The sequence below is a fragment of the Ursus americanus genome, chromosome X, assembly GCF_024610735.1.
Source record: "Ursus americanus isolate L20-20 chromosome X, mUrsAme1.1.p, whole genome shotgun sequence".
NCBI lineage: Eukaryota > Metazoa > Chordata > Mammalia > Carnivora > Ursidae > Ursus > Ursus americanus.
Genome location: NC_142164.1, coordinates 49,013,176 through 49,026,381, shown reverse-complemented (window position 1 = coordinate 49,026,381; position 13,206 = coordinate 49,013,176). Strand labels below are relative to the sequence as shown.

At 35.9% G+C, this 13,206-nt stretch overlaps 1 protein-coding gene across 3 annotated transcripts in view; it reads left to right on the top strand.

Moving 5' to 3' along the window:
* DIAPH2 (diaphanous related formin 2) overlaps window positions 1-13,206 on the top strand; it is a 988,957-nt gene that overhangs the window by 791,486 nt on the left and 184,265 nt on the right. For all 3 annotated transcript variants that reach the window (XM_087859798.1, XM_087859797.1, XM_087859796.1), the window contains one exon: window positions 4,319-4,454. In XM_087859798.1, the coding sequence (XP_087715924.1) occupies window positions 4,319-4,454 (136 nt within the window). The remainder of the gene's footprint in view (window positions 1-4,318; window positions 4,455-13,206) is intronic.

The following is a 13,206-nucleotide window of genomic DNA, read 5'->3' as shown; positions in this document are numbered from 1 at the left end:
CATGTTTTTCTCTGAAGGAGCTTTAAAAATGCCCCCCAACCCTTTCTCTCATTCCAGGTCTGTGTAGACAGGTCTGACATAATTCTAATACCTTTGCCTTGGTACTTGAGAAATTTCTTTGCCCTGGCTGCTTTCAGTGCTGTATCCTTGGATCTAATATTTGCGAATTGCGCTATGACGTGCCGTGGCGTAGGTTTGTCGTGGTTGAGCTTGGGAGGGGTCCTCTCTGCCTCTTGGACACGAATGCTTGTTTCCTTTGCTAGATTAGGGAAGTTTTCAGCTACAATTTGTTCAAATATCTCTTCTAGACCTCTGTTTTTCTCCACCTCCTCGAGGATGCCAATGATTCTGACATTGGAACGTTTTGTTGAGTCAGTAATCTCCGGTAACCTACATTCTTGAGATTGGATTTTTTTGAGCCAAGTTTCTGTTTTAGCTTTCTCTTGTACTAACCCATCCTCCAATTTGCTGATACGTTCTTCTGCCTCATTCACCCTGGTTGTCAGAGCCTCTAGTTCTGACTGCATTTGGTTCATAGAATTTTTACTTTCTGCCACATTTGTTTTCATTTCCGCCCTTAGATATTCTATATTCTCATTAACATTTTTGTTAATACTTTTTTCAAGTCTACACATCTACTTGACCATTGTTACTCTGAATTCCATTTCTGATAATTTGGTTATATCCATATCCATTAGTTCTGTGGCAGAGGCCACAGATTCATTGTCTTTTCTTTGCTGGGGGGATTTCTCCTTCTCGTCATTCTGATGAGGAGAGGTTGCGGGGTTGTCCAGAGCCGAAATTATTGACCAGGACCCATGCTGTGTGCACTTGTTTTATAGGGACCTTAGGGATGTGGGCTTCTTGATTTTTTCAGCCTGCCTTCTGGGGTAGGGGTCTGCCACATTGATACTGACACAACCCTGTTTGGGTAGAGTCTCCATGTCCCCTGCGAGGGGGGTTGGGGATGGGCACACTGTGAGCCAGTATTTGATCTCTGGTGGCTTTCCCTGGTGGTTTGTTTTGCCTCTTCTGAGAGTCAGAGCAGCAGTAGCCGAATCCCAGCCTCTGTCTCAGAACATAGGGATCGCATACTGCTCTCCACTGGGGTCTTCTGGCCACTTTAACTCTCTTTCTGTTTGTGCTGCTAAACCCTGCAGCATCCCGGGATGTGCGCCCCACACCTGGCGTCCCAGCCCTCACTTCCAGGGCCAGCAAGTCTCTCTCCTTTGTGTTTATAACACCACCAGCCGCCCCCGCGCGCTCTGGAGCTCCGTCTCAGTGTGGTTCGTGCACTCCGGAACTCCGGTTTTCAGTCTGGTCGCGCACATCTCCGGCTCACGGTCTCAGTCTGCTCTCTTGCGGGTGCCGGTCCACGAGTCAGCCCGCTCCCCTGAGCTGGTGGCTACCGCTTCCTGGCTCCCGAATGCGGCGGCTCCCTCCCCCTTCCGTTTATCTTCCCTTATCTCTGCGTGGATTCACGGCTCCCCACTTCGTACCTCAATAATCAGCGATGGAGATGTTCATTTGTAGAGATCCAGATGTATCTTTCTGCGTCTCCGGCTAATTCCATGGATGTTCAGGATGGTCTGGTACCTATCCATCTCGACTTAGGAGACCAGCTGAAAAATGCGTCCCCTACTCCTCCGCCATCTTAACTCCTCACTCGCAGAAAAAGCCTTTAACAAAGTACAACATCCATTCATGATAAAAACCCGTAACAAATAGATTTAGTAGGAACATATCTCAACATCATAAAGTCTATATATGGAAAAACCACAGCTAATATCATCCTCAATGTGGAAAAACTGAGAGCTTTTCCTCTATGGTTAGGAACAAGACAGGGATGTCCACTTTAACCACTGTTATTTAACATAGTACTGGAAGTCCTAGCTTCAGCAGTCAGACAACAAAAAAGAAATAAAAGGCATCCAAATTGGCAAGGAAGAAGTCAAACTTTTGCTATTTGCAGATAACATGATACTCTATATAGAGAACCTGAAATACTCCACCAAAAATTGCTAGAACCAATAAACTAATTCAGTAAAGCCACAGGATACAAAATCAATGTAGAGACATCTGTTTCATTTCTATACACCAATTATGAAGCAACAGAAAGAGAAACTAAGGAATCAATAACATTTACAGTTGCACCCAGAACAATAATATACCTAGGAATAAATCTAACGAAAGAGGTGAAAGACCTGTACTCTGAAAACTGTGAGATACTGATGAAAGAAATTGAAGAGGGCACAAAGAAATGGAAAAACATTCCACGGTCATGGATTGGAAAAATAAATATTGTTAAAATGTCTATAGTACCCAAAGCAATCTACAATTTTAATGTAATCCCTATCAAAATGCCACAAGCATTTTTTACAGGGCTAAAACAAATAATCCTAAAATTTGTATAGAACCACAAAAGACCCTGAATAGCCAAAGCAATCTTGAAGAAGAAAAGCAAACCTAGCAGCATTACAATTCTGGACTTCAAGTTATATTACAAAACGGTATTCTTCAAAACATTATGTTACTGGCACAAAAACAGACACATAGATCAGTGATACAGAATAGAAAACCCAGAAATGAACCCACAATTAATATGGTCAGTTAATCTTTGACAAAGCAGGAACGAATATCCAATGGGAGAAAGACAGTCTCTTCAACAAATGATGTTGGGAAAACTGGACAGCCCACTATACACAAAAATAAATTCAAAATGGATGAAAGACCTAAATGTGAGACAGGAAACCATCAAAACCCTAGAGGAGCACGCAGGCAGTAATCTCTTTGACATCAGCTGTAGCAACTTCTTTCTAGTTATGTCTCCTGAGGCAAGGGAAACAAAAGAAAAAATAAACTATTTGGACTTCATCAAAGTAAAAAGCTCCTGCACAGTGAAGTAAATCAACAAAACTAAAAGGCAACCTATGGAGTGGGAGAAGATATTTGCAAATGACTTATCTGATAAAGGGTTAGTATCCAAAATATAAAAAGAACTTACAAAACTCAACACCCCAAAACTGAATGATCTGATTAAAAATGGTCAGAAGACATGAATAGACATTTTTTCAAAGACATCCTGATGACCAATAGACACATGAAAAGATGCCCAACATCACTCTTCATCAGGGAAATACAAATCAAAACTATAATGAGATATCACCTCACACCTGTCAGAATGGCTAAAATCAACAGCACAGGAAACAACAGGTATTGGCGAGGATGTAGAGAAAGTGAAACCCTCTTGCGCTGTTGGTGGGAATGCAAACTGCTACAACCACTGTGGAAAACAATATGGAAGTTCCTTAGAAAGTTAAAAATAGAACTAACTACACTATGATGCAGCAATTGCACTACTAGGTATTTACTCAAAGAATAAAAAGATACTAATTCAAAAGGATACGTGCACACCTATGTTTATGGCAGCATTATCTACATTAGCCAAATTATGGAAACAACCCAAGTGTCCATCGATTGATGAGTGGATAAAGAAGAGGTTATATATATATGTATATTATATCATATATATTATATTATATATTACAATTATAATATAATATATAGTTATATACATAGTTATATATAATATATAAATATTAATATATATAAATATATAACTATGTATAGTTATATATTATATATATATTATATATAAAGAAGAGGTTTTATATATATATAAAATACACACACATATATACACACACACATTTCAAAAAGAATGAAATCTTGCCATTTGCAATGACATGGATGGAACTAGAGAATATTATGTTAAACAAAATAGTCAATTAGAGAAAGACTCATACCATATGATTTCACTCATATGTGGAATATAAGAAGTGAAATAGATGAAGAAAGGGGTAAAAAAAAAAGTGAGAGTGAGGCAAACCAGGAAATAGACTCTTAGCTATAGAGAACAATCTGAGGGTTGCTGGAGGGCAGGTGAGGGGGGCATGGGTTAAACAGGTGATGGGGTTTAAGAAGTGCACTTGCTGAGATGAGCATGGGGTGTTGTATGCAAGTGTTGAATCATTATATTGTATGCCCGAAATTAATACTACACTGTTTGTTTACTAACTGGAATTTAAATAAAAACTTAATAAAGCCTGAGTTATTTCCAGTTATTTTTCAAGAAGGTCTGTCTTAGAATTATTTGTTTCTCTCGAAAGTCTATACGTGGACCTTGAAGCTGCTATAATATTTTACCATCTCTGAGCACCCACATCCATGTGTACGTACATACAATTTTAAAGTTGTGCAGCTCCTACAACATACAAGTAATGGAAGGATTTGTGTTTAACTTTGTTTATATATACAGGAAGCAGTGAAAGAAAACAACAAGAGAAAAGAAATGGAAGAGAAGACTAGGAGGGCAAAGCTTGCAAAAGAAAAAGCTGAACAAGAAAAGTTAGAACGCCAGAAGAAAAAGAAACAACTCATTGATATAAACAAAGGTATGAAGTACTTTCAATTTCTTAAGGATATATAAAGTACAAAATAATTTAACTTAATTATTTTGGATTATAATGTAAATAATTGTGTTCTTGGTAGAAAATTCACAATATTATTAGTTATTTGTGTCATATTTCTCTCATAATATTATCTATATTTCTTATCACCCTACACTGAGCACTCGGGATTTTTGAGAAAGAACCAGTGCAAGGTAATATATTGTTGAAATGGTCTTTTTTCCCTTCATTTATTTTATCAAATTATATAATATTATGTTCTGGATGATGCAGTGGTGAGGAAAGAAGAGGGTGAGATGAAAAGAGAAAAACGTATGGGGAGACGAGCCTTCTGGCTCTAATTTCATTTTGTTGACACATGTCTGTTGACAATGCAGTAATAACAGTTTTCCTTAGGGCCTTGAACATTTCAAGTCTTAATACATATTGACAGCAGTATTATAAGTTGAAAAAAAAATAGAGAGACATCTTATTCAACTGTGAGCCTAAGAACAAAGATGTTGTATGTCCACATAGTATAAAGTAAGTTGTTTTCTTGGTTAGCAAAAATGTTAGTATATTAAAGGTAGGGGTTTGGGTTTTATTTTGTTTTCTTTTTAAAGAAGAGAGGGTAAGTAAGATGATTGGCACCACATAGCTGCACTCTGCAAATTTAAGAAAAATTAAGGAAAAGCATAGCCTTGGCGACTGAGGGTTAGAGAATTTAAAAATGAAACAAAATCTCAACAAGCTACAAGAGAACATGACTAATATGGGTCACCTATTTCTTAATATAATAACAGTAAAAATTGCAAGCACTGTGTAATGTTGACCATGTGCCAAGCACTGTTCTAAGACTTTGACATGTTTTAAGTCAATTAATCCTCATAACATGAGAAGTAGATACTGTTATCACCTCATACATTTGAGGAAACTGAGGTTCATAGAAATTAAAGAACTTACCCAAGATCACACAAATACGAAGTACAACACCAAGATTAGAATCGAAGTAGTCTGGCTATAGAATCTTTGCACTTATAAATGCCATTGTCACATAATAGTAACTAACAGCCGTTACTAACGTGTACCATTTACTGTGTGCCAGGAACTGTTGTAGGAGTTTTCTATATATGAATACATTTAGTCCTCTTAAAACCCTATTAGGAAAGGGCTACTATCTCATTTTAAGATGAGGAAAGTGAGGCACAGAGAAGTTAAGTAACTTACCCAAGTTCATAAAGACAGTAAGAAGTAGAATCTAGGCAGTCTGTGGTCAGATTTAATTATTAATTATTTATTTTGATCATAACTTTTAATTATAATTAACCACTATCAGTTATTCTACAGTAATGTCTCTTAATGGCTAAACTTCTGAAATGATATCTATACCATTAAGTTTATTCTTTATACTTTTAAAATATATAAGAATTTTTAGGAATCCACTAAAGTTTATCTTTTCTACCTAGGAAATAAATATAACATCATTTTAAAAGAAGAAAATAAATTAACAACCAAGGTTAAAAAAGAGCAGCATCAACATAATTTAGCAAACAGACTTCATAATTAGGCTCAAAAGAATTAGTCCTGACTGAAAATACTCAATTAGGAAAAGCACTGGAGTATGCATGGTAATGGGTATTTGTAGGAAGTTCTTACTTAAAAGGTGATGGAGTCAGTAGAATAGTACTAAAAATTACTCCCTTTTGTGCGTGGACAAGTAGTGAGATAAGAGTATGGGAGAAGTAGAGGACAGATTGTGCATTCTCCTGGCTATGCTAAGGGCTTTACCCTGAAAGCTATGGCAAGCCCATGAGTATTTATAAATGGTAAAGTGATGTGCTCACACAGATTTCTTAGAAAGATCATTTTGACAGGACCATAGAGAATGGATCAGAAGGAGAAGGGCCTGTGATAACAGAAGTCATAAAGTTATAGTCCTGACAAGAGATGATGGTGGCTTGTATTAATGCAGTGGTAGTGAAGTTAGAGAAGTTACCAATAAGAGGTACATAAGATGTGGATATATAGAGACAGATTTATTTAAAGGAATTGGCTCATGTGATTATGGAAGCTGGCAAATCCAAAACCTGCAGAGCAGGGTGTCAGGATGGCCCCAGGGAAGAGCCAGCGCTGTAGTTCAAGTCTGAAGGCAGTTGGCTTGCAGAATTCCTCCTCACCCAGGGGAGGTCAGTCTTTTAATCCATTCATGCCTTCATTTGATTGGATGAGGCCCACCGACATTAGGCAGAGTAATCCACTTTACTCAAAATCGACTGATTTAAATGTTAATCTCATCCAAAAACACCCTCACAGAAACATCCAGAATAATGTTTAAATAAATATCTAGCCACTGTGGCCTAGCCAAGTGGACACACAAAATTAACCATTACCAGAGGCGTATTAAATGGTAGAACTGACTGACTCTGATGATTGATTAGATGTGGGAATTGAGAAAAGGAGGCATTAAAGAAAGTGATACCCTTCATAAAGAAAAAAATTCAGAAATAGAGCAGATTTCATCAGGAAGGCTACAATGATTAGTGTCGTTTTGAACAAGTTTCATTTTCAGACCTTTTGGAAAGATGGGAAATGTCTAAGTAGCCATTGTATGTCATATGCATGTGAAACTCGGGAAAGAGTTTGGACTAGACAGACAGACTTGAGAATCATAGGTTTTTGATGATTAAAGTTAGGGCATATTAGTTTGCTAGGGCTTCTGTAACAAAGTACCACAAACTAGGTAGCTTAGAACAATAGAAATTTATTGTTTCATAGTTCTAGAGAACAGAAATCTGAAATCAAGGTGTAGGAAGGGCCATGCTCTTTCTGAAAATGCTAGGGAAGGACTTGATCTAGCCTCTTTTCTAGCTTCTGGTAGTGCCTTGGTTTGTAGCAGCATAACTTCAGTCTTCACGTGCATTATCCCTGTGTGCTTGTCTGCCTCTTCACATGGTATTCTTTTTATTAGGACACCAGTCATATTGGATTAAGGGTCACACCTATTCCAGTATGACCTCACCCTAATTAATTAGACATTTCAACCCATGACATATGAGTTTGAATGAAATCACCAGGGTAAAGTATAAATCAGAGGTTCTGAAAGTATTTGGTCTCAGAACCCATTTGCACTTTTAAAAATTATTGTGGACCCCAAATACCTTTTGCTTATTTGGGTAATATATATTGACATTTATCATGCTAGAATTCAAACAGACATAATAAATAAAATTAGATAAATCATTTGAAAACTTTTTACTTACTAGTTCTGTTAAAATAACAAAGTAAGCCTATTACATGCTAAATAACATCTTTTTATGAAAAGTAGCTTTACATTCTAACCTCCTGGCCCCCCAAAAAATATTAGTAAGAAGAGAAAATTTAGTATTGCAAATTTCTTCAAAATCTGGCTTAATAAAAGACAGCTTGATTCTTATACTGCTTTTACATTCAGTCTAATGCAGTATCATTTGTCCTGTGGCTTCTGGAAAACACTATAAACTCATCAAAGAATGAGAGAGAAAAAGGCAAAAAAGTACCCCTGTTCTTAATGAAGATAGTTTTTACCTTGCATATTTGAAGTGATCTCAGAGGCCCCCACAAGTCCCTAGACCACACTTTGAAAATGTCTGGGGTGAATAATGAAAAGAACAAGCAGTCAAGACAGAGTCTGTTGAGTTTTGTGGCAAGAACATAATCTTGCCCCCACACTGCATTGCACCCTTCCCTTTCCCCAAGTATTTATCAACCTTTCACTATTTCCCTAAAAATATACCTGTAATAGAAAGAAAAAAGAAAGAAAGGAAGGACTTATTTTGCTGTCTCTAGTATATATTTTCATTTCCCAAGATTTGATCAATTACCTCTTCAAATATCATTAAAGCAATAGAATGAGGATCCAAATAAGTTTTTATGCAAATGCTTAGCTGAGTGAATTGAATATGAAAGACACACTTCAAAATAAGATTTATCTTTTGGGTATTGTTGCCATATCTCTATTTAGAGATCAAAGAGTAAACTTTACTCTTAGGTTCTTGATTTGTGGCCTATATGTTGCAAATACTTTGTTATTATTATTATTATTATTATTATTATTGTCATTGTAATATTATTTTACACTTAAAAGTATATGTGTACTAATAGTGTGTTAGTACTTATAAATATGTTTCAAAAAGAGATTCTTCCTTTGGAATTGTGCAGCCTTAAGAAGATGAGAAGAAAGAATAAGAACAGAGTTGGGTAGTTGGGGGTCAAGATGGAACTCAGTGAGTTTCTTAGACAGTATCTTATAAAAAATGCTGTTGTTAACTAGGTGGAAATCAATTGCAGACACTTTGAGGGCCTTGGGGGAAGCATTGTCAGTCTACATATGAATCCATGAGAATTATATCTTTCACGTTAAGTCCATAAAAAATCCCATGTTTTAAGCCTCCATTTTGAAAGAATTAGAGATCAGAAGGCAAAGGCCATGATAAGAATTAGTATTTTTTCAACTGTAAAGGAGAAAAAAGGCATGATTATATGTTAGAGTCATTTTGCAAACATTAAATTAAAATGAAAAACTAAAAAGTTATTTAAGTCTGTGCATTTAAGAGCTAGAAGATCAGTTCTTGCTCTGCCACCTTGTAGATTTATGACCTTGTTCTTTTCCTTCATCTCTTCATGCCTCAATTACCTCATCTATAAATGTAGGATAATGACATTTACCTCCTATCATTAAAATTAAATGAGATAATTAAGTACAGTACATAACACAGGGCCTAGAATATACTTGTTGTTGCTGCTGCTAGGAGTCGTTTTGAGTTCATTGCAGAATCTGAAAAAAATTCAGAATATAGTCCGTATCCTTAAGAATTTTGTCAGAGAATTTTACAATTTTGTCAGAGAAATGTATAACAGAGGAATATCTGTTTTCCCACCCCCCATCTGAGGTTATTTGGCTGGGGCCCTGTAAATTAGACTGACCAAAAATAGATTAACAGAAGAAAAACAGATTTATTAAAGTGGGATACTTTATTAATGTGGCATATATGTAGGAGCACTCAAGAGATGTAGAACTCAAAGGAATAGTTAAAATTTGGGCTTGTGTAGTATCTTAACAAGAGAATAATAAATTTTTAGAAATGTTTAGGTAAGACAAAGGAAAAGGGCTTTGAGTTTCTAGGGCGGCGAATTGTAAGACTGTAAATATATGGGGAACTAATGGAAGATAAGGGCTAGTTAATAAGGTTTGTTATATAGGTTCTTCTGGTTCTATTTCTGGACTGATGAGGGTCTATTTAGAGTTGTCTCTGGTGATTAACTTATGTTCCTTCCTGGTAAAGAGGGAAAGATGGACACTTTACAAATTTATGTCCTGCTTTTAGGCAAGTAGGGGGAAGACAGAGAGCTTTTCTTGTATCTGCTTTTTCTCAGTTACTTGCAGCTCAAAATAATCCTTATGCCAAAGTGGCATATTTTGGAGTGACATATTCTGCTACCTTTCAGATGAAATAAACCTGAACCAACAAATAATATATTAATAGATAATAGAGATTATCTAGAAATATCTAAAAGGGGAATTCAATGAGGTCTAGTAAAATGACAGAAAGTTTTGCAGAAAAGGCTAAATATAGTCTCAGTGTATCAGTTGGACTAGATGCTGAAGGGTCAGTAATACCTGGCTAAGCAGAGGCAAAACTACTCAAGTAAATGGGAATACCATCAGCAGTAGTGCATGTCAGCAAATAAGGCAGCAGGCCTCACGTAGGATATGTTCAATGGCCCACAGGAAAGTACATCAAAATGATTAAGAGGGTGTGTCCTATGTTCAGGTCCCAGATCCACAACTGCCCTCGTTGTTGTCATTGGCAGAGAAGGGTTTGAATGAGGAAACTGTTGGAAAGGTAGGAAGGCTGTTGGAAAGACTGTGAAGAGCTTTCCAAGTCAGGCAGGGAAGTTGTGGTGTGATGGGGTAGGAGAGCCAAGGTGATTATAAGAATTCGTTCAGGGATTACTGAGGTGTAGTGAGCCAGAAGCACAAGAAGGGAGAGGTGAATACAAGGTGGATGCAACTGGGGAAGAACAGTGAAAGATGAAAAAAAAGTTACCTCATATCTGTTTCTGTCTTCGAAGAAGGAGTTTAAACCTGTGGCAGTTTAAGAAGGTGGTGACAGGAAGGAAGATTTCCATAAAAGAGATGGGAAAAAAAGACAGTGGGAGTTACAATGGACTGAATTTTTAAAATTTTTTAAAGATCAACATAGTTTTACCAATATATAATTATGTGTTGATTTTTTGACATACTAGGTTATTTTATTCATCCAACCAACATTTATTGCACCATTTCCCAAGCAGTTATAATTAGAGCATGCACAGTAATACACCATTTATTTAAATGTAAAATTCAGACAGCTAATTTAAATGCAGCAAAAATATGCTAAATCAATAAATGTACTCTAAAATGTGTAATAGTATGTAAATCATGCAAAGTTCTTGGTAAAATCTATGACCTACAACCTTTGATTATATTAGTATAGATGATAATTAACTTAGGGACCACTAAAAATAAATTAAATAATTCTGTAGGTAGAGCAAGAAAGCTTACCAAATATTTGTAATATTTGTGAATAAATCTCCTTTTCGTGATTATGGAAGTCAGCAAATTAATTGCAAGGACTTAGAGGAAGTGATAAAAGGAAATGCATTTTAAAAGGGTGTTTTGAAATTGGAAACTCCAAGTGTGTTTCTTATGCAAATATTATTTAATCAGGAACTGTTCCTTATATAAGATTATATGGAAATTAGAATTGCCTATTTACTTGTAGTATGATGATAAAGAATGAGCTACCTTAGTGAGATTTGATGATAAATCATTCTTCTGAGAGTGAATTTGTAAAATTTAGCCAATAAACCTAAACATTTAAATTTGATTAGTGGTGCCTGAAGTTTTGTTTTTCTGTGTTCCAAGTTTTAAAATAATTACATCTTATAAGTAAATGAGTCCATTGCACATTACATTATTTTGATCCAAATAGGTAAAAACTGTGTTTCCTAATGTCATACCCCAGCCATTAAATTACAGTAACCAAAATTATAGATTAAGATACCCATAAATAGCAGGGTTGACCCCAGTACTATTAAAGTACTCCCAATAATATAAATTACTGAGAAAATATAGGTACCATCATTCTGGCATATTCTACAAATGCTAATGAACAGCTCATAAATGATAAAGCAAAGCTAAAGAAGTGGGTATACTTGGTGGACTTAGAAAAGAATCATTGACCTAATAAAGCCTTATCCATGGAGGAAAAAAAAAGGTATCTGGCTGATATTCTGTTTATTTAAATTGTCTTGCTTTCTACTTTAGGAAACATTTCAGGAAATCTGTGTTTATTCAAAATCGTAGCTTGTTCCTTTTGTATTCTAGGTTTGTTTTCTCAGTGGAAATTTGTGGAACTTTTTCCAAATAAAATTATTTAGTAAAGATTTGCCTAGGTCTTTAGAGCTTTTAGCAAATTAAGCTATTTAGTATAAATTTGGAACTTAGTTATTTTAATGAAACATCTTTAGGTCCAATTTAGGCAACATTATTCCCTATTGCTGCCATTCATTCAATAAACGATTCTTGAATTTATAAGTTTAGGTACTGGGTTAAATCATCGAGGTGCAAGAGGAGCTCCCACAGTAGCAGCCATCCAGTGAGAAATTGCACCCTGCTATGTGAGTCTGCTGACACCCAGTGACATGTTATCTGAGACAGATCTTTCATTGGGTTAGCCTGCAAATGAAATGAATCCAATCTTTTTTCCTTTGGAGCCAGACAAACCTGCATTCAGATTCTCACTCTGCCCCCGAAACAGTGTAACTTTGGCAATTCACCTAACCTCTCTGGTCCTCAGCTTCCTTATCTATAAAACGGGAAAAGGAATAGCATCTATCTCCTAGAATTTTCATAAGAGTTAAATGAGAGAATACACGTAAATCTCTTAGCACTTGCCTGGCACATGGTTAGCATTTAGTAAGTATTAAGTGTTGTTATCCCATTCATAATAATAGTTATTTTAGTGAACATACCAAAGTAAACTATTAATGACAATAATCACTACAATAAAATCTTGGTTGTCGAGAATGCCTAGGGAAAGAGGTGTTTTGATTGACCTGATTTTGTAATTGTACAGAAAGTCATTTGTACATCAGTTTTTATCATTTGTAATCTTTCTAAACTCTGTTAGTCCACAACTCTCCTCTCAGCCACTCAACCACCTCATTTCCCCCACTATTTTTGGCTTTACCTTCTACGCAAGTGAAAATTGTAGAATATAGTGCTTATCTGTAATTTTGTACATATAACCTGCATACAGTATATAGGTTCCTGATAGATCTTTAGGACTTTGTTACTGTCTCTGGGCCATTATTCAGAGTGTCCGTGAGTATGCACACAGGTGTCAGAGAGTGGGCTTTGTAGTAAATCCAAAATACACTTTAGATTAATTGAAATTCTAGTTATTTTTTCCTGTAGCCTATTTTAGCCATTTTTTCCTGATCTCATACTTAAATAATGACATTTCTGACATCAGTCCACTGAAAGTAAGTGTTAAAGTCTCCATTCTTTGTGCCTTATCAGTAAAACAAATTCCCACAACTACTAAAAATATTCTTTTAAATAGGAGATAAAAATAAGTATGTGAAAAACATAGGTAATATACTTTAGATCTCATTAAAAGTTCTTACATTCTAAATGTAGAAACTCAGATTTGCAAAAACCATAAGAGCTGTA